General features: G+C 31.3%; 1 protein-coding gene across 1 annotated transcript; it reads left to right on the top strand.

Annotated features, from left to right (window-relative positions):
- Positions 1 to 3,613: 3,613 nt before the first annotated feature.
- LOC107454361 (acetyl-coenzyme A synthetase) lies at positions 3,614 to 27,802 on the top strand. The gene is made up of 16 exons (XM_043052228.3): positions 3,614 to 4,582; positions 9,838 to 9,929; positions 12,138 to 12,241; positions 12,325 to 12,397; positions 14,419 to 14,494; positions 15,589 to 15,691; positions 15,782 to 15,897; positions 18,032 to 18,224; positions 19,296 to 19,429; positions 20,950 to 21,082; positions 22,627 to 22,683; positions 22,844 to 22,924; positions 23,017 to 23,125; positions 23,811 to 24,010; positions 25,529 to 25,574; positions 27,074 to 27,802. The coding sequence occupies exons 1-16, from the start codon at positions 4,221 to 4,223 to the stop codon at positions 27,280 to 27,282; spliced, it is 2,088 nt and encodes a 695-aa protein (XP_042908162.1). The 5' UTR covers positions 3,614 to 4,220; the 3' UTR covers positions 27,283 to 27,802.
- The last annotated feature ends 169 nt before the right edge of the window (positions 27,803 to 27,971 follow it).

Genomic DNA, 27,971 nt, shown 5'->3' on the forward strand with positions numbered 1-27,971 from the left:
AAATGGATTTTTAAAAAAATATCACAATTCTCACAAAATGGCTATGTTTTGAAAGAAATATGCCATAAAATAAATTACATTTTTCTGGAAACAGTCAACCCAATTAAAATTGCATCTACGTTCAACGAAAACTATGTTTATTGTTAATGTTGTGTCAAAATTTGAAATAAATACATTGAAAATTACATTCATTACTATACTAAGAGAGTAAGAGGAACATAGTTTCGAGTAATTTGCGCTTAAAGTCACGTGATCAATAACCCTTATAAATATATCATTTTGCAACTAAGTATAATGCATCAGTATCATGTCCATAATATGCTACTACGATAAAAAAAAACACTCTAAGGACCTTTCATCCCTGGCGAAAACACTTATCCCGTTAGTCCGGATTTAATTCGATTAAATTTTGAGCTAAATTCAAGGCAAAGACAATGTTGTGAGTCTACTACATTGTAGATATCTCTCATTTTTCGTAATCACTGTTTACGAGATGGGAATTTAAACTCCTGTCCAATTAATAAAGCGCGTAAATTAATTTTAATATTTTGACCATAAATATTTTACTATAGAGAGACACTAGTTTAAAAATTTATTAACATAATAATTTCTAAAAGGAGCCTCGAGTCGTAGTGGCTCAGGATACGAAGCGCTCGCCTCACAATGAGGTTTCCCGGGTTCGAATCTCAGCGATGGCTGGTCGATGCGAATTCCACATCGAGCTCACATCAACCTGTTTGCTGTCGTTAAATATCCTCAGTCGTTGACGGATCATGGGTTAGAGTTTTGTCAGGCAAACCGTGGGTGGTTTTCATGGTTTTCTTCGCCATATTAAGCGAATACGGGTTAGTTACATAAAAAAATCCTCTATGAAGGCCAATTTCTCCCAATACTTGATACAGAAGAGAACAGGTGTTCTCAATGAGGTAACATGGGCTCGAATCCCAGCATTGACAGATTGGTACGAATTCTGATCAAGGCTCGCACCGACCACAGCACTAACATTAAAATATCCTCAGCGTTAGACGGAATATGGATTATAATCCCTTGATTAAGCGTGTGAGGTTTTCCTCTCTATGTAACGCAAATGCGTGTAAGCTTCATCAAAAAGTCTTCCACGACGATGGCTAGTTTTTCCCAATACTTGATCCAAGAGTTCCCTTGTTTTCTGGAATAAATCCAAATTACAAGGTTATGAAGTTGAACATGGATAGACGTAGTGGGGGGAAGTGTTGAGTTTGGGGTCATTAAATAGGTTTTTCGAATGAATCTATCTTTTTTCTTTATTTCTTTTAATCAGACGTGTATTTTTCGAAATATCTCTGATTTAAATAATTTATACGCCATCTTCATTTTGTTATTACAGCGCCATCTGTGAACCAAAAGGACAACACTGTCTAATTGGTGTACTTTTATCTGGAAAATCCAAATCTGCATTAAAAAAGTTTTGAAGCTGACTCCACCAAACAACCAGGGAGTGTGGTTAAAAAGTCGAGTTAAGGATGATTGAATTCGTCTTTTGAATGCATTTGACTCGATTATGTTTTTAAATATTTGATCCGATGTGTATTTTTGCAACATTTGACCGTTTCCACACTTTCTTCGATACTCAACATATTTATGTTAATTCAAAGCTATAAATGTAAATATAGGTATACATTTGGGGTTTTCCTAGCACAAAAGTTCACGAACACAAGAAAATAAAACTCGTTTACAGTATGACGCATTTATAAAAAAATAAAACGAAAATTGTAGGGCCCGGCAGGTTTAACCATAGTTATAATTTGAATAAAAATTATATATTAATTTCAGTCTAACAAGGTTCTCATGCTCCTTAAAAAGTAGTAGAAAATATTACAAGAATAATTACATATTTAATCTTCGTAGTCTCCGTAATATTTTAATTATTCTAAGTAAATTTAAATGCATATGAATTTGGTTTTTAGTTATAGGGTAAAAGCTTGCATAAAATCACTAATTCTTTCGAACAAAATTTAAACCAGTGTTTTTTAGCACAAAATTTAAACCAGCGTTTTTTAACGAACAACCTAACCCTGTATAATAATTAGAAACCAATATAGAATACTGAAATACATACAAGGTGCATCAAACGTTTGGAAACAGTTAATAGTTTCTTAAAAATCGAACTTTTCATCAAAAAACGGAATTATAAGCAATCAAATACTTAAAATATTATTTAAATAATTTCACAATTAATTGATCCTTACCTTTTTATCAGAAAAGTAAATATATAATAAATGTTTAAGAAAATGGTACAAAAAATATTCATTAGAACTATATCTTCCATCTCCTTACTTGTCACTATTACTTGTGAGTGAATTGAGAAAGATATATGAAATGTTATTAGAAAATGTTACTTTTACGCTACAGTAATAAAAATATTAAAAACTTTAAGCGTCAAATGTCTACCGGTTTTCAGCAAAATAAATGAATTAAAATAAATAATTTCAAACATCTATGTTATTTAATCTCCACTGACGTCTGTCTTAGCAGCAGCTGCAGATCAACTATTATTATGTTATACCCAACTTAAGATGAAGAGACAAGTGCCGCAAGGCAAACACCTCGAACAACACTTTTACATTAGAGCAAATGTTATTTATATTTAATTCCAATCCATTTTAAACGAAATGCACATAAATTAATCACATATTTACCAAAAAACATACCCTTTCGACCCAATCTCTGGAAAGCCAAAAAGAAAAGAAGAAAAAAAAACTGTAAGGCACGTGACATTTGCTGTTTGATTTAAAAGTTTATTTAATTATAATAACATTGTGGCAATAGTGACCGTGAATTTAATTTTAAATGATTAAAAGTTGGGTCATGTAAAGCATCCTTATCATTATTTATCAGAAGATTTATTTCAAAACAAACAATGAAAAAAAAAATTTGTTGAATGAAATTTTATAAATTTCAATTACAATTGTTTCATTTTAATAATATTTTCTTCAATTCAAGTATAATTCATTATATTGTAATTGATTCCATTATTATTGATTCAATTAAAAAATTTAATTATAATTTGTTCAGTAATAAATTGCAATTATAACTGATTCGATTATAAATTTCAATTATAATATAAATTTCAATTTAAGCTAATTTTTAATTATAGGAACTCATACCAAAAAAGTGGTTTTATTTAAATTTGTACAATCAACTTCTCTTGTTTTTCTTAAAAATTAAAAAATTTGAGACTAGATTCTATTAAAAGCTCATATAGGATGTTTCAGTCATATAGGATGTTTAAATCGAAGTTCAATTAAATCAATTTCATGAGTCAATTATTATCAGTTTTTGAAGCAAAATGTTTCACACATTTCAATCAAACACTTAACAAATGCAATTTGATAAGAACTTAAACTCAGGCCATGTCACCTCATTGAATTACCACATCATAATAGAAAATAAACTTTTGTTTCATTTGTCGACGTGGAAGATATAAATAACAAAAATAAACAAACCCATCTAAGTTATCTAAATAAAGAAACCTCTTTCTCTCCCTTTGCGAATTAATTTTAGGTTATTCTCTTATCTAAAGAATAAAAGCAAATAAAAAGATTCCAAAAATATCGTTTTCATATCATGAAGTGTAGCGTGATTTTTGCGGCCATGTTCTAGTCGTGTGATAGAACACGCTTTTTTTTTCTCTATCGTTTGAACTTTCATCATACTTGCATCATGCGTTAGTCACTTTTTACCGGACGATTTATTTTCCCTTTCATCATGCGTTAGTCACCTGTCTTTGGAACAAAATATTACAGATTTTAAGTTCTAATTTATTATTTCACAGTTTAAATTGCTATTTTCGAATAAATTTTTATTAGACAAGTAAAGGTAAAAAGTAACGACATGTAAAGGTAATTTAAAATAAGATTCTAAGACGGCGGTTAATGTTAGGAAGTTGAATAAAAGCCAATACTTTTTGTTCCACCTTTCCCTTTTGTTATTGGAAGAAAAATTATCGTCACTAATGACGTCAAAATTTGAGTAGTTAACAAGCGAGTTAATATAAAGAGTCTGTGAATTTTCATTCGCGCCTGGATATTTACCTTTTTAAAAACAATTTTCCTTATGTCTTTCTTCGCGCTTTAAGAACTTCCTTCGATCCTTTTTAAAATAAGCAACACTGCTGTGCAGTTCACTTTTTAGCTTATGCGTTCTTAATTTTCAACCTCAGTTTAAGTTTCACTTACAAAATGCCGGACTTAGCTTTGAACGGAATTTTAGAAAATCAAGATAAAGTTTTAAATCAAAATACAACAATGCCTGCGATCCAGTCTGTCAAAACTCGCTTGCAAAACTTGGAAATAAGAAACTTAGAAGATTATAACAAATTGTATAAGCTTTCCATTGAAAATCCTGAAGTTTTCTGGTTAACAGTTGCTAACGAATTCGTTTGGAGAACGAAACCAAATCAAAATTGCTGCAGCTTTAACTTTGATCCAAGAAAAGGTCCGATTTCCATCAAATGGATGGAAAATGGTGAAACGAATATCTGTTACAATGCATTAGATTACAATGTCAACAATGGATTTGGCAACAAAATTGCTTATTACTGGTAAGTGGCTTTTTATCTTAACAATAATATCGTTTAATATGAATTTTTATACTCTATTTAAAGCAGTGTGAAATGTTATATAATACTCACTACTATTTTGACTTTAGAAGCAAACAGATTTTCATCTCAATTTTTTAATTTGAAGAATTCTTAGCACATTTTTGACTTGACTATTTATTTTTAATGATACCAAAGCAAATTTTTATAATTTTTTATACAGTCTAGTTTGGCCGACATCGAATCACTTTTTATGTTGCTAATCTCCAAGATTTTTACCGATACGGTTATATATTTTAAATTTATTTAAAGTTTCTCTAAATTGCTTTACGATTTAACTAAAATGTTTAAATTTTGTACAAATGGCCCTTATATTATAACTTAAGTTTTGTCTATTGTTTTATTGTAATTTGTGGATATCATCATTTAATAATTGATAATTCAAACTGTTTTTTATTAGTTGAAATCATTCAACATCTTTTCTGCAATGCAAATGTAATAATTGTCTATTGTTTAAAAGTATTGTAAATTTTAACTTTTTTTACGACTTTTTTTAATAGATCATGATGGTAGAGTTTTGTAGTGCTTCTAAGAGAAAAATATGTCATCGTAATGATTTTTTATTTCCTGATTGGATTTTCATGCACTAGGATTCATTTTAAAATTGCTATAACATTTAGTCAAACAATATTTTGAGTCACGATATTAAGCACAAATTACATAATTTCTCTGTATGAAAATACTTTTTTTCGTCAAATTTGGACTTCGAAAATAAATAAAACACAATTATTAATTGAAAAACAATATCCTTACATCTATGTTTTATTTTGATTTAAACGAGTTTTATAATTGTTTAACAAAATAATTTGTTAGTTTGTAATTATTTATTAGAAATAAGTTAAATATTAAGGGGTCAAAACTTACAATCGCTCTTCCGATTAAACTATCTAGATCACATTTTTCCGATTTCGGTTACTCGCCGTAGTTTCTGTATTTTGCAAATGGTAATTTGGTTATCATTTACGATTGACATAGGAGGGTTCTATTTACGGTCCTGTGGTAGCAGTTTAGATTTACTACAGTCCATTCTAGAATATTATTACAAAGTTGATCCACTTTATTTATCAAGGTGTCATCTATCAGTTTATTTTTGGATTTTAATATTTAACACGTTTTCGATTTCTAAACTTTTCGAAATTGCTTGGAATAAAGAGTAGTAAACGTAGTTGATGCGATTTAACAATTAACAATAATTTAACAATTAACAATAATTTAACAATTAACAATAATTTAACAATTGACAATAACACAACAATTGCAATAACACAACAATTGCAATAACACAACAATTGCAATAACACAACAATTGCAATAACTTAACAATTAGCAATTAATTGATGATAATATTGATTGGTTAGCAGTGCCATATATTGACAAACTTAATAAATAATTTTGAAATTTTGGAAAATATTCTTTGTTTAATAAGCAAATCATAAATTTCTATCATCTTTCATTTTTCCCAAAGTAATATCAGAATGAAATTACTTTGAAGTCATATGTTTATAAAACTTGTTCAAAAAATTATACCCGAATTAAATGCGATGGAAATATTTAAACTCTGCAAGCTATTACTGAACATGATTTAAAAATTAATCAGAATTACTTGATCATAAATAGAAGGTTACCACTTCAGAGGGCTCTAGAGTGCAAATTAGTCCTGAACTGTAATTAATCGAAATTATGCGTTTGACATTTTTTTAAATAAAAACAAAATTTAGTCCCCTTCCTTTTGGGAAATTTTTGTACTGCAGTAGAAATGTAAAAATTTTTACGAGTTTTAAAGGATAGTTGTAACTAGAAGTTAATTACCGAGAACTGAGACGGCATAAGTAGTAAATATCCAAATACAACTATACAATTTATGTAAGCAGATAGTTACACTGAGCTTCACTTCCGGAAAAATATTTATTAAACATCATTAATTTTTGACCTTACGAAAGATGCACCTATTCTTTGAATATCGTGTATCCCGATTTATAAGTCAAGTTTTCAAACATCCAAAACTTTACGAAAATCAGGGGTTCGACTTATACACTAGTAATAAACTCGGACATTCGTTGATCGTGAAATATCATTGCATTTTAAACGATGAGATATATATAAATGCATTAATTCGAATTCATTTCGAAGATATTTTTCGAATGATTGACTTATCCACACTAGATATTATAGACAATAAGAAGATTATTAAAAAAAAGATATTCAAATTGGCTTATATACTATTCAAAATGAAGATTAAAGTTAAATTTTTAATTAAAGGCAATTTTTTGACAAATTTTAAAACTTGCCTTCACTCTAATATTTATCTTTATTCTAATTGGTTATAAGTTGAGTTCTTGTTTAAGGAAATGACAAGGTGTCACATACTTAGCGTATGTATTTGGATATGTTAGAAAACCTTTTAAATTTTGTGGTAAGATAATTAAAAACTTTTAAAAAAAATATTTTATCTAATAAATAACTATTTTAAGTTTACTTTAGGGAAATCAAAAAACGAATTATAGCAAAGCCAGCCATAGCACAAACTTGAAGACTAGAAAAATAGGAAAATTCGAATTATCAAAAATAAAACGTTATAAACGAATCGATACTATTAATAAAAATTAAATAACATTTTTAAAAAGAATCCATTGTTTGCTTAAATGAAGAGTAATATATTTTATTAATTAAATTAATTAAAAAAAATTTATTAATTAAATTAATTAAATATTCGATGTTTACTCAAATGTTTACTTTAGATCGATGTTTACTTAAATTAGATGATTACTTTTAGACAGCTAGATATTTAATGTTTCCGTCATTTCATTGTCTACAATCATCACATTCCTTTATTTTTAAGTTTATGCAGGGTTTTCTTAGCTTATTTTTAAAAATCTTTCCTATTTCTAAAATTTCTGTTTTCTCGTATTTTCTTTAATTGGATTTTTTTATTTTATTTGTGAGGAAACAAATTCAAATTCGCAAATTAATTCGAATTCAACAAATTCATTAGAATAAAGAATATAAAAAAAATTCTAGTTACAGAACATAAAACAAAATATCAATTTATTGAAAGATAAACAACAAAAAACCGTAAAAAAAATAATAACATTGTTTTTTTATAAGATTGAGGGCGTAGGAAATTCGAAGAAAAAATAGCTTTCCAGTTAGGCTTAACTTTTATATTATATTCAGAGGAAATAAATCAGTTAACACAATTCTAAGAACACTATTTTCCTTGAATCTTTCATTACAAACATTTCGTTGCGTTTCAAATTTTTACAAATGAAAACAAAATGGCAAAAATTCCATTAATGCTTTTTTATGTTAGTAAATTTATTAAGCGAGATATTTTTCATAGCATCTTTCAGTTGTGTAAGTAATTTTCTAATCTGTCTGACGCCATCTAATAAAAAATATTATTGAAAAAATACGATATAAACACTAATGGGTTAGTAATAGGAAGCGCTGTAACGTTCTGGAAACAAAGTAGCAATCATAACAATATCCATGTCATTAAGTGTCATTTAAGAATTTCTCAATTATTTTCATTTGCTCACATTGGCGAATGAGCGTTCATTAAAACAGCGATTCGAATCTGTTTCATTTTTGTTCTTAGGTGAAATGTTTGCGTTCGAACATTGATAGCATCATAATTGACCTTATTAGGAATATCTGTATTTTTATTTGTTCCTTTTTTTAGGGATAAAAATCTGAGATAAATTGTAAACATTACTAAATAAAAGTAACATTAAATTTGTCACCCATAAATAGTCTGTTGCAAACAATGAAGGCAAATATTTAAGTTGATAAGAATAAAAATAAATTGGAAAAAATTCAGATCTAAACAATAAAAAGATAAGGAATCAAAATGACACATAAAATTATTAATAGCCAGAACTGATTCTATTTTAAGATTTTTAAAGTATTTTTTGAAAATCATATGATTTTCGTATTTATATTTAATGGTATTTAAATAGTTTCAATTTTAACTGTTTCAAACGTTAAGGTTTAACATATGACAATATTTCTTTTTGTACTAATATTACTGTATTTCTTTAAGTATGACAAAAAATTTTGTTAAAATACACAGCACAGCGAAAGTAAAATAACAGTTGTATCGGAAAATTTTGCTACATTTTTATTTTGATTTATAAGATTACAAAACAGTGTTTTTCTTTAGTAAAAGTGGTGTCGAGATTTTCTTTTTCTTTGAGCGATTTACAAGGATTTATTTTTATTCTCCGCTGCATTGGAAATTATTATTATTATTATTATTATTATTTTTTTCAAATTAAATTTTACCATAAAATAGACCGATATATCTTTTGTAAGTCATGTTGTATGTAATTTATTAGAAATATGTCACTTATGCTAAATAATATATGACCAGAACGCATTTTTCATTACTTATCAACTGAAATTTAATTTAGCATAGCTATAGTTAAGTACAGTATGCAAAAATAAAACGAACCAATCTGAATAACTTTTGATCTAATAATCGGATCTCCACATCCTAAGCCACAATCTTGATGGTTCGAGGGGGTTGTCTCCAATATGCTAATTAGTGCAGACGATATTTTATGTGGCGAAATCAGACTCAAAAACGTACTGTCTAATAACAAAGATACCTTTTTTTCCGACAGATCAGGATTTGTAAAACCCAAAATATAGGGGGTAACAGCCATCTGGGAAATATGGTCCCACTAGTTGGATCAGAAAAACAGCCCAAAGTTTGGACACCTTAATGTTTATTTTATTTTTTGATTATTTTGCCATATTTCGAGAACGTCTTCAGTGAATTAAAAAATTAAAACCAAAAATAATTCGATGTAAAAAAAAACTTTTAGTAAATGTTTATTATTTTCATTGTATTTAATAATAGTCGAAAACATTTTGAATTGTAAGGTATACAGTTCATTACATTTAAAAAAATGCGATTTTACATAGCAACGTACAAAAGTTGTGCGAAATCGGGCGAATAGTTCCTGAAAAAACAAGTTTTATTTATGATAGAAGTATAATACATATTTTATTTTTTGAATATTATTTTAACGCTTTGCATTGGCTCCCTTGAGCATACTGTTGCAATAATGGTAAAAAGTGAGCCAGGACGATATTAACGTATCGACGATATTAGGTATCGAGTGATTAAACGTTGCATAATCGAGGATCTACATAATAATTTTTTTCTTCAATAAAAATTTGTTTGCTTGCAGGGAAGGCAACAACAGCCATGAAAGGAAATCTGTCACTTACCGACAACTTCTCAAATTGGTGTGCAAATTTTCTAACGTCTTAAAAGAAAAAGGTAATTTATTCACTTAAAATACTTAAAATTGTACCTGAGTGGCATCGAAATTTCAGAGAACTTGCCTCTTAGGCAAAATTCTTGAAAATGTGCGCGATCTTATGGCTACATGAGTTACAAAACTAAAAGTGAGATATATTCTGAAACTGGATAACTGTAATCTGTAGTACATTCATATTTCAGCTTCTTTAAGACTGTCAGATTTAAACTTCGTTTTATTTTATTACATTTACGACAACTGTCGTATTTGGTGCAGTTTAGCCGCTTCCGGTTCCTTAACCCCCTAACTCAGCGCTCAACTATATTACTTTTAATAAATTAAAACAAAGATCATAAAAACAAAATTGTTTTATTAGTTGGGAGTTACTTCTGAGATAGGAATAAAAATTATATTTTGCTGCTCCTGTTACTTTAAAAAAGTAATTACTTTTTAACTTTCTGGAAACTTCATGACAGCATGGAATAACAAATTATGAAGTTTGTTTTCGAGCAATTTGACCCAACGTCAGTTATAGCAAATCTGTGCGGATTTCTTTTTAAAAGTTTATCTATGATCAAATGCTTGCATACAAAACTCAATGAAATGTCAAATGCTATTATGAGCCTTTATTTTTGGAAATGATTCGTTTGTTCAATAGAACTAGATTTTTAAGGGTTAGAGTTTGAATCGATTGAATAATATTCACCAATCCCAGTTCCCCCATCAAGAAGTTCTATTTCATTGAGTGTGTGTGATATAAAAAGATGTTTGGTATCTTGATAACATTAACTAATTTCGCACCACTTACGAAAATAACGGTTAATTTGCAGGGTGTTTCATAATCACCGCCCTTAATGAATATTTTTAGAATTCTCGTCAAAAATAAAATGAAAAATGTACACAAATTAGAGGTATCAAATTAATTTTGAATCCAGTAAAAAACAAAAAAGTTACCAAAACCGGCAACCCCTATTAGAAAACGTACCACTTTTCTTTCTGCGCAATTAGTCAGTTTTTGATCCCGCTTTCCTCACTAATAATTCAGCGGATTTCAATTGAGTTTTTTTTCCTCCCATAAATATTAATTTGCAACACTCTTAATATATAATCCAGCGTTAGAAAATCTGAAAAAATATCTTCTTCGTTTGATTATTAAAAGTACAGACATATTTTCATTCATGAAGGCATTGTTTTTACTGAACTTAACAGATTCTTAAGCTAATTTTATTTTTTAATTTTATAACCGTCGTGGAGCAGCCGACTAAATTTTCAGTTTACGACTACCAATTCAGTAGCTTTGTAATTTTGAACCCAATCCAGAAGACAAGGGAACTCCTGGATCAAGTATTGAGAAATTTACCTTCGTAGAGGACTTTTTGATGGAACTAACCCGCATTTGCGTTACATGGAAAGGAAAATCATTAAAACCACCCACGGTCAGCCAAACAGCATGGGGACTCTAACCTATGTTCCGTCCACCACTGAGGATCTTTTACGTCAGTACTGTGGTCTTTGCGGAATTTGAATCTACCAGCCATTGCCGGGATTCGAACCTAGTTCACCTCAGTTGGAGGCGAGCACTCTATCCTCTGATCTACCATGGCTCTCTTATACTGATTGACATTGAGCAAGTTATCTCCTTCATTATTGTTGACTGTAAAACAGAAACGTTGGTGTTTGTAGATTGCATGAATTATAATATAAAGCAATATGGTGCTTGGGTAAAAAATTGCTCCTCAACCAGCCTCTATAAAATACATAAAGCTTAGTATTTAAAAATATTAAACTGTTTTTCTTTTTAAGTTCGACTTTGTTGCTTTCGACTTTTGATTCTTATTTATAGATCGGTTACTGGTTGATACTAGTTGAAGTCCCTGAGTTTCAATGAAATTAACATTGTAAAATACTAATGTTTGATGTAATGTATTAATTGATAAGGTATGATTCTAGGCTTCTTGCCAAATATTTTTATATTTTGAAACTCAATAAAAGTCACAGATGGCCTTAGCTGGGTCACTTGGCCGGGGTGCCGGACTTAAGTCCTTTTCGCAGATCTAAATTTTAGAATGAGAGATGGTTGCTGACTTACTTATTATTAAGACAATCACATAACTTTATTAAAATTAAACTGTCCTAAAATAATTCAGTCGGCTTACTTTACTAAAATTAATTTAAAAATTAGTAACTATCGAATAATTAAGATGCTGAATTTTATTTCTTTCCCGCAGGCATCAGAAAAGGTGACAGAGTAACCATTTACATGCCAATGATAATTGAAGGCGTTGTCGCCATGCTGGCTTGCACAAGAATTGGAGCTACACATAACGTTGTGGTAAATGTCGTTCGTTATCTTTATTCATTTCGTAAAAAAATATATAGAGTTTAAATTAATATGTCCAAAAAAAAATTTTTCAGTTTGGTGGTTATTCATCTGATTCCCTGACTGAAAGAATGATGGATTCTAAGAGTTCTCTTTTAGTTACTGCAGGTGAAATTTTTTAAACATCAACATTTTAAATTGACTTTAAAAGATTGTGTGTATGTTACCGATAAAGTGTGGAAATCAGTTTTTCGGCAGATTATCTAGCTGATAGGCAAATTAACTGGGGTGATTCGTTGAAGTGCCGAAAAATTGTGTCCCGCAGTGAACTGATCGTGAAGACACGGTTCCCAGAAGAACACCGAAGTCAAGCATCACTGGTTGCGGTCAGTAAGCGGGTGGGTGACCACTTTGATCAGCCTGCGTAAGGTACTCGGTATCGGTCCTCGTTAAATTTCACGCTCAGTTCATCGGGCTACCAATGCAAGGGAGCCATCCCCTTTCAGAGGATCGAAACTGCGATGGCATGTCTTCGGATCATCCTCAGGGATGTTTCTCTAACTGTCGCCAATAGCCCATTGCGCAGCTCTAGTGCGACGTAAATAAAGTACCTGAAGTACCTGCCAAAGTTTTTTTTTTTTTCATTTCTCATATCACTAAAATGAGACACGTTAAAATGAGAATAAGATTTTATCAGGGAAAACAGCAACACGTTTTAAGTAACAACCCTACGTTTAAATTAACATAGTGTTAATTTATTTTTTGTATCTAAAAGAACTCTCGTTACTGTAATCAATCCGCATGCTAGCTGATAGAATCAATCATTTTACAATGCAGCGAATAAATAGCTTATTTATTTTTCGTTAACTATAGTTCTTTATAAAGAATTGAATCAATACCATCGAATTGTCAATGAATTGATAGAATGATAGGAACAAACTCAGGGTGGCCACCCACCTGGAAAACCTTGAAAACCTGGAATTATCAGGGAATTTTTTTATACTGAAAAAAACCTGGAAAAATCAGGGAATTTTAAAGAAAAGCTGGAAATTCTTTCTTTGATAATTTTTTTAATTTCCCTAATTTAAAATATTTTCTAATTTTCTTAATTTAAATTATTTCATCCATTATACCCACTTTTTTAAGACGGAAATGTATCTCCAAACAGTTGAAATATCATCAACTTAGCGATACTTTCCTTGCATCAAAATTTGTTCCATTACAGCTGTGTTGAACTAGAATGCACACATAAAACTCTTCCATGGTTGCTTAACTAATGTAGAAACCTTTGACCGCTATGGGACTGTGCAATTTAGGAAAGATTGTGGTGGAGGTGGAAGAAGGGATTAGGATATTAGCTTCTGTTTTTAAAGTCTGTCTTTAGGCTGAATCCATTTATGGCTCAAGTTTGTTCCGTTGCTTTCGTGGTAATTTTTTTCCTTATTGACAAAATGTTTTTGTATTTTTAACTTTATAAAATTCTCCAAAAATTAGTTGGAACATATTTTAATTTTAAAAAAAAAGTTTTCTTTGGTCAGTATGATTTTTGATTCAAAATTTTGTACCAAAACATTAAAAAATAAATAAAAAAATCTTGCCAGATTGTCAAAAAAATTTTTTTCAAGATGATATGTTAAAGAAAACATTTTGAATAAAATATTTTATAATATAGACACTTTTCTTGTACACATCCTACACTTTATAAGAAAAAAGAAACAAAAACCTGGAAATTCTAAGATTTTTATCTGGAAAAATCAGGGAAATTTAAAATCTGATTTGAGTGGCCACCCTGAAACTGTTAAGCTTTAACGATACCGAAATCGTTGATGCGCACATTACCCGAGTAAATTGCAAAAATTACCTGATTCCGCACTTTAACAGATCACCCTAAATCTGCTGATTAACTAAGTAATGCACATATTAATATCGCTAGAGTTTACTCTTGTGATTAAATAATCCCTTGAGAACTTTCTCGTTTGTTTTTTTCATTCAATAACAATAAATATTTTATTGTTATTGAATTAAAAAAATTCAATTAATTCAATAACAATTATATGTTCAACAGCTGTTTTGCTGTATTGCATTAATTATTGATATTCTTTAATTTTTTAAGAGCCACCTGTAGGTATAAATATTAAGAAATTCCTTAACTGGAGTGTGGAAAAATAACATTCCTTTATTTATTTCAGATGGATTTTATAGAGGAAACAAATTGATAAACTTGAAAAACATTGCTGATTCTGCCATTCACCAGTGTTCAATCAAGTAAATATAAAGTCTATAAACAAATTAATTAAACCAAGATTCAAATATCAAAACAGGAATTCCGTTATTACTTTTAAAAAAATTAAATGCCCCGAAAATTAGAGAAGAAAGATAACTTAAATACTCTTCCCTTCTCCGTTACCATGGTTTCGAAAAAATATTTTTCTAGATATCAGTATATTCTAACTTCGGGCTGAAACGCACTGCCATGGAGGAAAAAAAAGCAAGATTTGTCGAAGCCATCGTAACGAACGGGTGGATAGTTAGGATGTCTAGTAACCTTCAGTAGTGCAATAAATTAATAATATTACCAGTGTACTTAATTTTTCTTACTCGCTAAACATAGTTTAAACTTAATTTTCATAACACACTGATGAAAAAAATTTGAGGGTATGGCAATGTTTCGTAAAATATATATTTTACAAAGTAAACAAAGCTTAAAGCTCAAAAGAATAAAAAAAAATTTACTGATTGAGTTATAAATAATAATCTCGGGATAAAAATAAACTGTTATCAGTAAAGTGAAATTAAAAGAGTAAAGTAATAAAAAAAAATTACTAACAAATTAATAAAAAGATAGCTAAATCTTTATTTTTATCAATTTGAAGATTAAAAAAAAAAAGTTGTCAAAACTACATACACCAATGAAAATGCATATGAAACCAAACCCCAAACCTTGACTAAGCTATCATTTTGTAGTTATAATAAATTAAAAAAACCGTTTCTATACTTCTGTCATTCAATGTATCGTTTAAAAATATAATAGGAATTGTGCATTTAATTCTTAAGCAGGAAAATGTTCTTTTGTATCCATCTTTCCCCTTAAACTCATACCCCCCCCCCCTAAATTATTTATCTACATAATTTTTTTACAACTGTCTATTGTCTTTTAATTTTAACCAACCAAATGAAATTTCAACATTTTGTGATATTTAAAATTACGCCTACATGCATTTTCAAACTTAAGCTATTCATTATGGTATAGATTTAAAATGTGAAGTTTATTTACAAATCTGCGAATTTGAATTATCTTTTATTTCTGGCTGTTAGATGTTTGTTATACAATAAAAATCTAATTTTAATTCTATTTACAGAAATCTTCAAGTAAAGTGTATAGTTGTCAAAACCTTGGGAGATACTGTCAACAATAACATGAACTATAATTCCAACCAAACAATAAATTCTCCAAATGTCCAGGTAATTAATGATTATTTTAAATAATTTCTACCAGCAATAATCACTCTTTGATACAGAATTTTCTAATTCTATTTAAATGTTCTATTTTAGATTCCTTGGAACAGTGATAGTGATTTCTGGTGGCACGAAGAGATGGAAAAAGCTTCTATTAACTGCGAACCAGAGTGGGTTGAATCGGAACATCCGCTATTTATTCTTTACACCAGGTATCTAAACCAAAGAATATATAGAATCTAGAATATAGAATCTAGAATATAGAATCTATATTCTTTGTCTAAACTATCCACATTTTTTTTGCATTCTAAGAAAGGAAAAATTACAGAAAAATAGGAAAATTATTTTTAAAAAATTAAGAAAAGGTGGAAAGTTTTTCTTTTTAAAGAATAAACTAATAAATCCAAATAAATTTGCGTCCCGCAGAGGACAGATCATAAAGACACGGTTCCCAGTAGACCACCGAAGTCAAGCATCAAAGGCTGCGGTCAGTAAGCAGGTGGATGACCACTTTGATCAGCCTGCGTAGGGATCGAGAGTGCACGGTATCGGTCCTCGTTAAACTGCTCTAAAATAAAGTGCTCGACTTCGCACGCAGGCTACGAAAGCAGGAGAGTCATGCCCTCTGTAGAGGATCAAAATTGCGAAGGCATGTCTTTGGATCATCCTCAGGGGTGTTTCCCAGACTGTCCCCAATAGGTTATTGTGCAGCTCTAGTGCGACATAAAGTGTTACCTACCAACCAAATAAATTTGTAATGTGATGTCGTTAATTTGAAATATTGAGCCTTTTCTGAAAAGATATTAAAAGCAAACACATCTCTTTACAAGTTTGTCATGAATTCTATAAATTTATAATAGTGGCATTAAATTGAGGTTGTACGAATTTAAATTGTTTAAAACTCAATCGCTTAAATTTCTGGTTACGAAGAGTTACAACTGTAATATACCTAGCCACACCGAGCCCCTGGACTTTGCCCCATAATGATTATGCTTCGTGCTTAAAAATGTAGTGATAGGTAAATACGAAATTCCTTGTATAGTTGTTAAATTTAGATTTAACATTGAAAAGAAGCACTTTGAGCTGCGTCCATTTAAAAAAAAAAAAATTCAGCTGTGTCTGCAATATTTTTAATATCTCTGACATTTTTAAAAAGTAAAATACAGTCAAATATTAACTAACAGCAGCAATATTTAATAATTAGTTACAAAATTTAAATTTAAAAAAAAAAAAGAAAATTTCTCAAATATACCTTTTTTAAATACTTATCAATAAAAAACAGTAATTAGAATATTTTATTAAGAGTTAAGTAATAGCTTACAGCAATACATGTCTGATTAATAGATTTTTTTTTTATTTTTAAATAACATTATTTTTTGAATTGAGGTTGTCTTTTAATGACTCTACTAACATGGAAATAAAAGGTGCCTTTCATATTGTAGGCTAAATACTTGATATCACATTTGAGTTTGCACAGTATTTAATATCTACTCCAAATATTAAATCAGTGAGTTAATCTTTGAGTCATTTAATTTAATCATTAACTTTCCGAAGTAACGCATTCTTTTTCGGACATAATCAAGTTTTAAGACAGTAAACGTTAGCAGGTTCTTTTTCAAAATTCCATTATGTGAAATTGATTTCACGATGAACTGTTTTCGTTTCAGAAAACAAATTTATTATAACAAGTACTTATGCCACATCACAAACAAAAAAACATTAAATAAAAAAAATAAAGAAATAATAGTAAATCACATCGTTCAAAAGCAGCTCCGCTACCTCCGAAACATTCCATCTTCTCTCTTTTTCCAATTCTTAAATATTGTTGATATCTGGTGGCGCCATCTAGAGGTGAAAAATCTTACAAAAACTCCTCGCCATAAACATACAATTTCGTAGATAATCCGTGATAATACAGCATAAATTCATTAAATATAGCGTTTTTAGCTGACTAATGGAATTACTTTTAACGTGGAATTTCTTGCCCATGAATGTAAATCAGTGCTCAAAGGTAAACCAAAAAGTGCTTCGTATAACAGGCTACATGCGTGATATCACATTGTGAATTCCAGTTACTATTTCCCCGTTACGTATTCCCATTTCACCGTTATTTAATCCCATTTTTCGAACATTAATACACAGCAAGCCTTGATTATCCAGAGTCTTTGGATAATCAGTTTTGGAAAATCAAAATTTTAAGATTATCGATACTCATCATCATTATTATTGTGCAATATCTTTGAATCCACAAAGCTTTTCCATTTATAAAAATAAGTGCTTGCTAATAGAACTATTTAAATTCAAATTTCTTTTTGGAGAATAAGTTTTTATTTTTTATATTTTTAGTGGCTCCACGGGCAAACCAAAAGGTGTGCTACATACTGCTGCCGGATACATGATCTATGCTGCCACCACATTCCAGTTTGTGTTTGCACACAAACCTACAGACGTGTACTTCTGTACGGCCGACATTGGCTGGATTACTGGACATACTTATGGGGTGTACGGCCCTCTTCTTCAAGGAGCCACGTGTGTTCTGGTAATTACAGATTTCTGTTTATTGGAAATAATTCCCACGTTTATATCTTTTAAATTTTTATTTGAAACTAAATATAATAATTTTTTCCCGTCCTGCTTGAAAAGCAGGGACCGTGGGCCACTATTTAATTTTATTATTTTTGTCTATTGATTATTGTGTCTATTAATTTCGTCTTCCGACTGCACCACACTGTCGATTTTAATGGTGGCGAATTTGAAAACATTGTTTCGAGGTTTTCAAGTTACAAAAACGCCATCTTCTTTCGAACTTATCAATTAGTATTTGAATTCGATGAGAAGGCCTACATTAGCTTAGCAGAACGCTGCAAAACCAAATAGGCTTTAAAATTTAGATTAAGGAATCGTTATGGATATGTCAACGTCAAAACTGACATTAAAATTCAATAAATCATCTATTGCTGCTCATTGTTAGAATCTCGACCTTAAATTCATTTTCGATAATGCCGAAATTCTTTCCATTCCTGTCAGATGAGCTCATCTTCATGCCTTGGAACCTTGTTTCATTCATATAAATGCCGATTCTCTGTGGTTGGCGACACGAGTTAATCACTTAAATAGCAATAATGCTAAAATGCTATCTGCTCTGATTTTCCTTTTGAAAACTGTGGCATTTCACGTTTTTTTTTTTTTTTTTTTTTTTTTTCATTGGCTAGTTTGATTTCTAGTTTAAAATCAGTCTTGTTTTCTTTACTCACGTCTGGTGGGTCTTGGGAAAGAGTGCCTATTTCTCAGCGCTCGAAAGCTCTACTTTTTCCACTTTTGAAATTTATGAAGCAAATGAAGTGTTCATTATCAATATGCATTTCGTTATTTATTGTGCCAAATTTCTCAGAAGTAGAGGATTGACGTGGTATTTGATTGATTGGAATTGATCACAAAATAACTCTTTGAATCAATTTCCTAAGATTTCCTTCAATTCAAAGAGATTGTTTTCGATTCAATATGAATGCCTTTTTATCCGGAGAACTTCAATTTTCAAATTTCATCTGTTTTTTAATCTTCTTACAACGTTAATTTTGTATGTATCAATAATAAATGTTGTATGTTTCAGTTTTCAGGAGTCCCCACCTACCCCGACCCAGGCAGGTACTGGGAGATCGTGGAACATTACAACGTTAGCAAATTCTATACGGCACCGACGGCTGTCAGAACACTCATGAAATACGGGGATTCGTACGTAAAGAGGTAAGACTTCACTTCAGGTTTCTAAAAGCTCTAAAACTGAAAGGATTTTATTACAAAGTACAGCTTTGCAATTTGGCTATTATTATATGCACGATTTATAATGTGCAGAATAAAAGAAATGGAACATCCAATTAGTAGTCTAATTTAAATCGGCTCTACATGAAATGTTCAGACGATATTTTCAGTTACGAAAGAAGACCCAAGCCAAAAGCATGTTATCTTTGATTAAACAAACCTTTTTTTCGACAGATTTCGATGTTAAACTTTCTAATTACGGGAATACCCACAATTTCGAAAAAGTATGTTTAAAATAATCAAGAAAAAAAGTTCAAAAATTTGGTTCCCTTATAATGCTAATTTCTCGCTTTTTACGTATTATGCAATGCCTGTAGTGCTGTTTTGTTTAACATGCTAACTGGGTATGACGAAATATTTCGTCCTACACGAGCTACTACTAGAATGGGAATAACATTTTTCGTCGTGGAAATTACTTTATTTGTGATGATATTACTTATAACTATTAAGAAAATAGTCCCCATTATGAAAGGAGTTGAGCAAAAGTTTACTCTCCGATTATCAGGTTAAGAAAATAAAAAATTACAAAATTGTAAAACTCATTGCATAAAAATGTCATGCAAAATACTTTTTAGAATAATTCATTATCTTATTTATCATTTAACTATGTTTGAAGTGTAAGGCTCGCACATAATTTGAAATTATGTAATTTTAGGAGACAATTTAAAGTTGACAACAAAAAAACCTACTCAATGCTTACTGAGTGATAAATTTTGTAAAATAGTATTTATAAATTTTCATTCCTCAGATTATTCGGCCGTTTCAGTTTAAATTTTGTATATTACAAATACTGATCAATTGTAAACAAAATTGTTGGTTGGTTGGTGTCGTATCCTCAATTCAGTCATATCTCATGGTGTGCTTGAGTAGTCTTTGCTATCTCTATGGCATTAAATGAATATAAATCTTCTTCTGTAGGGTAGTTTAAGAGGTGAAGACCTGCAGCGACTGCAGGGCAGTTAAAAACATGATATGGTGTGAGTTCCACATTAAGACAGTTGCCACAGTTTCGATATTTTCTAGTCCTATCTACAGAGATTTTCAAGCTTCTATGATGTTTTGTTCTTATAGTCTGATGAGAGTGGTGGCTGTCTTCCTGTCGATGTCAAGATTAGTTATTTGATCGTAGGTCTTGATTTTTAAGAGGGGGGGGGGAATAGTCTTGACTTTGCAAAAGCATTTGCATTTACCAAAGTTGTACCTCAGGTATATGATACTGTGTATTTCGAGAAAGGAAAAGCTCCGCCCTCTGTAAAATAAAAATTCATTGGCCCAACTTTTAAGCTCAGCCTTATTTTTTCTGAATAAAAATAGATCTCCGTGAAGCACGAGTAGTGAACAAAAACCATAAAACGTATTACATAATTGTATTTCTTTTTCTTCTTTTTTTTTTTTTTTTACCAGATCTTATTCAATACATCTCTTCTATTTCCTTTCATTTTTAGTTATAATCTGGAGTCACTGGAAGTGCTTGGATCCGTAGGCGAACCAATCAACCCCGAAGCATGGCAATGGTACCACAAAGTGGTAGGAAATGAAAAATGTTCCATCGTAGATACTTACTGGCAGTCTGAAACGGTACATTGATTGACTAACTTCATTTTTTATATAATACTTATATTGATAACAATTAACAGAACCTCTCTCAAATTTTCAAAAGCTGTTAACCGCTTCCCTGATTATCCCGAGTTAACTCGGGTATGTATATATTGCAAATATTTATTATCCCGAGTATACTCGGGCGTAGTAGAATTTGTCTGTACGTTTTGTTTTATTACATTTTTAATCGGCCGGAAGCAAATAATGAATAAAATTGCTGAAATATTGGAGGCGGATATATTGCTGATATATGAATGATATTGGAAGCGAAAAATATTGCTGAATTTGCATTAAAAAAAAAAGAGTTAAAAAATGGCGTATCATTTCACTGGAGTTCGGAAAGTATCACTTTGTGTTGCCTCTTGTTTTGTAGTTGTTGACGTATGCCTATTTAGGAAGGGGGTGCAATTGTTCTTGTTTTCGAGTGGCGCCATCTATGACCAAGAATTCGGCTCCAGAATCGGAATTCCAGAGATCGTAATTTTAACCTGAATCAGAGAACGATCGATCTCCAATTCAGTATCCCCAGAAGTATTGATTTTTTATGGGAACATGGAGGACTTTTGTGACTTGACAGATTTAACGTGCAACAGTCACTTTACTACACGGGGAGTCTTCGGCCGGCGGGGTTCGAACCCACGAACTCTCGGACATGGGGCCAGCGCCTTACCGGACAGGCTATCCCGGCTCCTATTTTTTTTTAAAAACTATACAAAGACTTTCATGTTGCTTTTTTCGTTTGTCCGAGACTACTCTGGATAGTAAACTGATGGTAAATTAAATGTTTTTGCACATAAAAAAAATTGAAATTTCAACTTAAAACTTGTGTATTATGTTTTGTTTTAGTTCCTAGTATTTATTAATAAAATAAATAAAAAATTGTGTTTATTTTTTGCATTTTTTTTCAAACAAATTGAGAAGGGAAGTGGTTAATCAGAAAATGTTCCTCAAACCTTTATCTGAAAGCATTTCTGAATAAGAATTTAAATATTTTTTTCACTTTTTTTTTCTTCTTTTTTTTTTATGTTGACAGCCTTCATGATTTGTAATACGTTGTAGTTCAATGCTTGATTGCATTTCATCACATTGGATATTGTTGCGAATTTCTAAATATGTGTATACATTTGTAAATATTCTTATGAGGCTAAATGTCAGAGACAAACCCTAAATAGACTGTTAATTCGACAAATTTATAGAATGCCTCGTAATTCTAGCGAAATTTAGAGGGAAAATAACGCCCAATATATTTCTAACGGAATACTCGATTTGAAGACATTTTTGCTGACTTTTTATCGACAAAATGGTACTTCTGGAAAATTAGAATTTCAAAGCGATAGAATTAATATTTGTGGAATTATACAAGAATCGTCTAGAATGATGTCAAAGATCCGGGATATCGTTGCTAAGCCTACTCTAAGGACTGTTTTAATCATTTCCAATCGAAGCGAACCTCTGTACAATAACTTGTTTAATGTGTGTTTGCTGTTGTCGTAATTTATAAAATTTGTGTATCTTCTTTGCAGGGTGGACACGTTATTACACCTTTACCAAAGTGCACACCCTTAAAGCCAGGCTCAGCGGTAAGTTTCGAACAATTTTTACTTTTACAAAATTCAATCCGGCCAAAAGAATAGTGCTTAAGACTTGATAACTCGCACTTCTACTAACCTATCGTTTATGTAGGATTCTTCTATTGATTGTATCGATGATATTTAAATGTGAACAATTTAATTTTTTCAGACCCTTCCATTTTTCGGTGTTGTTCCTATTCTTCTAAATGACCATGGCAAAGAGATTGAAGGACCGGGAGAAGGTTACTTGGTAATAATTACCTTTCATCTAATGTAGAAAATAAGTAAAATTTAAATAAGTTAGTCCAGAGTTGAGTAACACACAATTTCTTTATGTTGTAGGCTTTTAAAAGACCATGGCCTGGAATGATGAGGTGCTTATTTGGAAACCCTGAAAGATTCGAAGCTACCTATTTCACGAAGTTTCCTGGCTATTACTGCACAGGCGATGGTATTAGCTCTTTCTAAATCAAATAGTTTTCTTTTCGTTGAGTCCAATAACGCTTGGGATCAGCGGCGTATTTATGAGGACAAAGGATATGTTACAGCCGTGGCGGCTCAGGGAATAGAGCGTTCGCCTTCCAATGAGGTGAACCGGGTTCGAATCCCAGCGATGGCTGGTGGATACGAATTCCGCACCCGGCTCGTACTGCCCACAGTGCTAACATAAAATATCCTCAGTGGTAGACATATCGTGGATTAGAGTCCCCTTGCCGTCAGACTAATCTTGAGAGATTTCACATCAGCACTGTGGTCGATGCGAGTCAGGTGCGGCATTCGAATGAATCAGCCATGAGACCGAGGGTGCGTGGTATTGGTCATCGTTAAACTGTTCTACCGTAAGGTGCTCGACTTCACGCGCAAGTCGTCGCAATACCAAAGCGGAGGAGCCATCCCCTCAGCAGAGGATCCAGAATTGTGATGGCAAGTTTTCGGATCATCCTCTGGGATGTTCCCCAGACAGTCGCCAATAGCCCAATGTGCATATCCAGTGCGAAGTAAATAAAATACCTACCTACCTTGTATACTCGGAAATAAATTCCTTTCCGATTGGTATAATGCGTTCAAATTTTCAGATTTCTCCTTTTAAAGTACAAAAATGTATACAAGTAGTACAGGAAATTTTTCCATTTTAGGCGCCAGAAGAGATTCTGATGGCTATTTTTGGATCACTGGAAGAATGGACGATATGTTGAATGTGTCCGGACATCTCTTATCGACAGCAGAAGTGGAATCTGCTTTGGTCGAACATACATCATGCGTCGAATCTGCTGCCGTAGCTCTACCACACCCTGTGAAAGGAGAATGCCTTTACTGTTTTGTCGTGCTTACTGAGGTAAATGATATCACCGTATATTGGAATATTTGATTTATCACTGTATTTTCCATCAGTGTGTCCAATCTGGCTACACTAATTCCCAAAATATTATTCTAAAAAAGTACAACTATTTCCTTCTAAGCTTCCTGCCTCCTTTAGCATCCACTGTTTTTTAGAGTATATCTCTTGACTTAGAATTCACGGACGAGATTGCTATTATGGTACTGCCTGTCTAACTTTTTTATTCAAAACCTGCCAGAAACAGATTCCTGAATTGGCTGTCATCACATCAAATAACATTTTTTTTATATCGAATTATGTATTATTTTTAAAACTATTGTAGGTTTGTAACTGTCAGTTCAGCTTTGTATCACTTTGTCACTTTCTTTACCATCAATGAAATTTCCATTGACGTCATCAATGGAAATTGCATAAAGTGTCAACTTGAAGCGAAAACACACATTTTCGAAGACTAAAAGCATTTCCAATCTAATTGTTTCATGTTTAAAAAGTTTTTCTGAATCTGCATTCGAAACTTGAAATTATAGGATGTAGAAAAAAAAAGCACCGATTGTACGACACGACGAAATAGATGTGCTTGTGCTCGAGTAGAAGTCAATCAAAAGTAGCAAAAAAAAAAAAAAAAAAAAAAAAAAAAAAGATTGCATTTTACCAGACATAAATTTTTATATTTGTAGTACAATTTTTAAAAATAAAAAAGCTTAATAAAAAGTGATAAAAAGCAGTATCCTATTTGAATTGTTTTAAATCTCATCGAGTTTCATAAAATTTGTTTTTCCTTACCAGATATTCTCAGTTTGCAAAATGTAGGGAATGTTTACATTTTTAACGGCTTTAAACTTCATTGCACACATTTGCTTAAGGGAAACATTTTATTCTTGTAATCCCTTAAGCAAAATTATTCTTTTTATTCTTCATTAAATATTTTGTTTGACCCATCTTCTTCCTGTGAAAAAATTAAACTTCATAATAAGAAATACTAGTAATGAATTTAGTTTAAGTGCTCTTAATCTTCAATCAGATGCCTTCTTATAGGCTAGAAACTTACTGCACGCCACTGGTGGAAGCAGCGTGTAGTTGAGAATTATCTAGCCAACCCTTAACCCGGAAGCCGATTTAAAATCCAGCGACCTTTTAATGACTATCTCTCTTTTTTTTTAAAGACATTTATCTCTTGGCTGTAGTTCATCGCAATTATAATACAAGCTTTTATTTCCTTTAAAATTTGTTACCTAAGCTAAAAAAAATAAATACAAGAATCAAGTTTTTTTTTAAGTAAGTAAATGCCAATCCACAGAGCGGGTCGTTAAAAGTCGCTGGATTGTAAAGTCGTAACCCGAGGGTTCCTTTTATGATATTTTTTTTCTCCCAATGGATGTTTTATCAGCGATTGGGGTCATAGAATGTCTTCCCATTTCTTCGAAAAATAATTTCAAAATATCCACGTCAAAGTTGTTCACTTAATTCTTTGCATGTCTTAATTTGTGTTTAGTAACTTATTCCTCTTTATTTTAGGCAGCCTCACAGAGTTCAGAACTTACGAATAAACTGAGAGAACAAGGTACCATTTCTTATATCTAAAATATTCTTATTATAGTATTAGAGATTAAATTAAGTACCTAAATTAGTACCACCTAAATTAAGTTAACTAAAGTGCAATTAAGAAATTGCACTGATATTTACTACATCTGAAGCACTCTTAGTTATCTCGCTACTTATTAGTCTTATTTCCTTAAGTTCTTGTAGCTGAATGACTTGCAGCACCGCTTGTTTTTGTTACATTGAATACTGATTTTGGATACGAATTGAATACAGGCGTTTGAATTTAACGTTGTTTAAAATCTACATTCCAGCCTCATATGAAATAAGTGTTCATTTTCCGATGACAACAATGTATAAATCGGACAAAAATGGGAATTCTGCCCAATTTTTTTAAGAGGACCTTGCATTTATTTATTTTTAAAAAAAATTACACAATAAACTGCAATTTTTTGCATGCAATCCATTGTTAAAAAATTCGATTTGTATTCAGAAACTGCTATCAATTTACCAGTTCCGAAATGGTTTCTGAAGTTTACTTATAAGCTATTCGTCTCGTAGTGGACTGGTTATAAAGACACGATTTTCAGTAGAACACCGAAGATTAGCATCACTGGCTACGGTCAGTAAGCGTGTGGGTGACCACTTTGATCAGCCTACGTTGGGACCGAGATTGCGCAGTACCTGTTCCAGTTAAACTGTTCTACCGTGAAGTGTATGACTTCGTGTGTAGGTCGTCGTGCTATAGAAGCGAGGAAACCATTCTCTCTGCAAAGGATCAAAATTGTAATGTTGTGTTTTCGGTTCATCCTCTGGGATGTTTCCCAGACCGTCGCCAATAGCCCATTGTGCCGCTCTAGAGTAACTTAAATAAAATACCTACCTAACAACATTATAAGCTATTCTGGAGAATAGGAAAACTAATGTAAGCGACAAAAAAGTTTAATTTGATATTTTTATATCTTTTCAGTGTTATGTGTGTTTTTTATACGATAACAGGGATGCCAACTTTCTCTGGACAGCAAATAAATATTTTAAACTGGTAGTTTATCAATTGTGATTATTGGTTTAATAAATTCAATTTAGCAGATTTTTATCCACCACTATTTCTAAATAATTCGTAGGCTTATATATGTTAGATATGCACCACTTTATTGTAGTTATGTCATACTATATCTTTTAAAAATCAAGCAAAAATAGTCAAATATTTGCGAAATTTAGTTTGTAGTTATTTACCGTTTTTTTAAAAACTATTTTGGCGTGTCCGGAGCAGTTGGTATCTCTGAGATAAGCTACACTTAGCAACAAAAAAAAATTAGTTTTTTGCAATCCTATTTTAACACTGGTCGTGTTAGCAACGAAAAGAAAATAGTTTTGAAGGCGCATTTTTCGAAATCCATCGAAAAATTCGCATATTTAAAATTCGATTTCTCAGAAACTATTCAACCGATTTCGTTCAACTTTCGTATTCTGCCATGTAAAATTACTTACTTTATTAATTAAAAAATTTTTTTCTTTCAGTGCGATCGAAAATTGGCACCTTTGCCTCGCCAGACTACATCCACTACGCTAATGCCCTTCCAAAAACCAGATCTGGTAAAATCCTCCGAAGAATACTCAGGAAGATTGCAAATGATGACAGAGAACTTGGCGACTTGAGCACCGTTGCTGAAGAATCTGTCATTCAAGAACTTTTCGACACCAGACCAGCAGCTGTTGGGGTGGCATGACGCTTTCCAGTTGTAGCACGCCAGAACCAGATGCATTTGTAAATGTTTATTGTATAGTTCAAGAGGATGCACATTCCAATTTTTTTAAAGTAAGAAATAATCCAAAAAAAGATTTGATAGAGCGATTTTCACACTCTCCACACTTTCCGCACCCCGTTACCATAGTTTCGGGAAATCTTGTTCATTTCCTCCACTCAAGTATATTCCAACTTCTTACTGCAGTAGAAAAGAGTAAAATTCCTCTCAATTGTGGTAGCGAAGATGGGGAAAAGTTTGGAGAGAGGTGGAATTGCTTAATATTGAGACACTTATGTTATTAACAAAGAGTATAAGTAAATTACAAAATTAAACTCTTTTAAATATTTTAATCAATTTAAAAAGTGTAGATAATGAGTGATGTAATTGGAATGTGTTGAATTGAAAGTTATGTTTAGTTGTTGTTGATGAAAGTATTTGTACATAGTGTTTAAAACAATGTCCAGTTGTATTTTACAATAAAGTATTTTTTTCCCCACTTCAATACTGCATCATTTACTCAGATCAAAAATTTTGTTTACTTTTGTTTTGTTACTTTACATTTTTTTTCGCATTTGCACAAATTTTTATCTCAAACATAATATTTAAATACACAAGTGGGCGACCTTTGTGCTAAAATACAAACTAAGGTAAACAACGTTAAAGAGCACAAA

This window comes from Parasteatoda tepidariorum, chromosome 1, assembly GCF_982258835.1.
Source record: "Parasteatoda tepidariorum strain Cologne lab strain chromosome 1, Ptep-v5.0, whole genome shotgun sequence".
Lineage (NCBI taxonomy): Eukaryota > Metazoa > Arthropoda > Arachnida > Araneae > Theridiidae > Parasteatoda > Parasteatoda tepidariorum.

Coding starts and splice junctions, on each gene's coding strand:
- LOC107454361 (XM_043052228.3), top strand. CDS start 4,221: ATGCCGGACTTAGCTTTGAACGGAATTTTAGAAAATCAAGATAAAGTT. Junction 19,430..20,949: donor GGGGATTCGTACGTAAAGAG/GTAAGACTTCAC, acceptor TTTCATTTTTAG/TTATAATCTGGAGTCACTGG. Junction 22,684..22,843: donor CCTTAAAGCCAGGCTCAGCG/GTAAGTTTCGAA, acceptor TAATTTTTTCAG/ACCCTTCCATTTTTCGGTGT.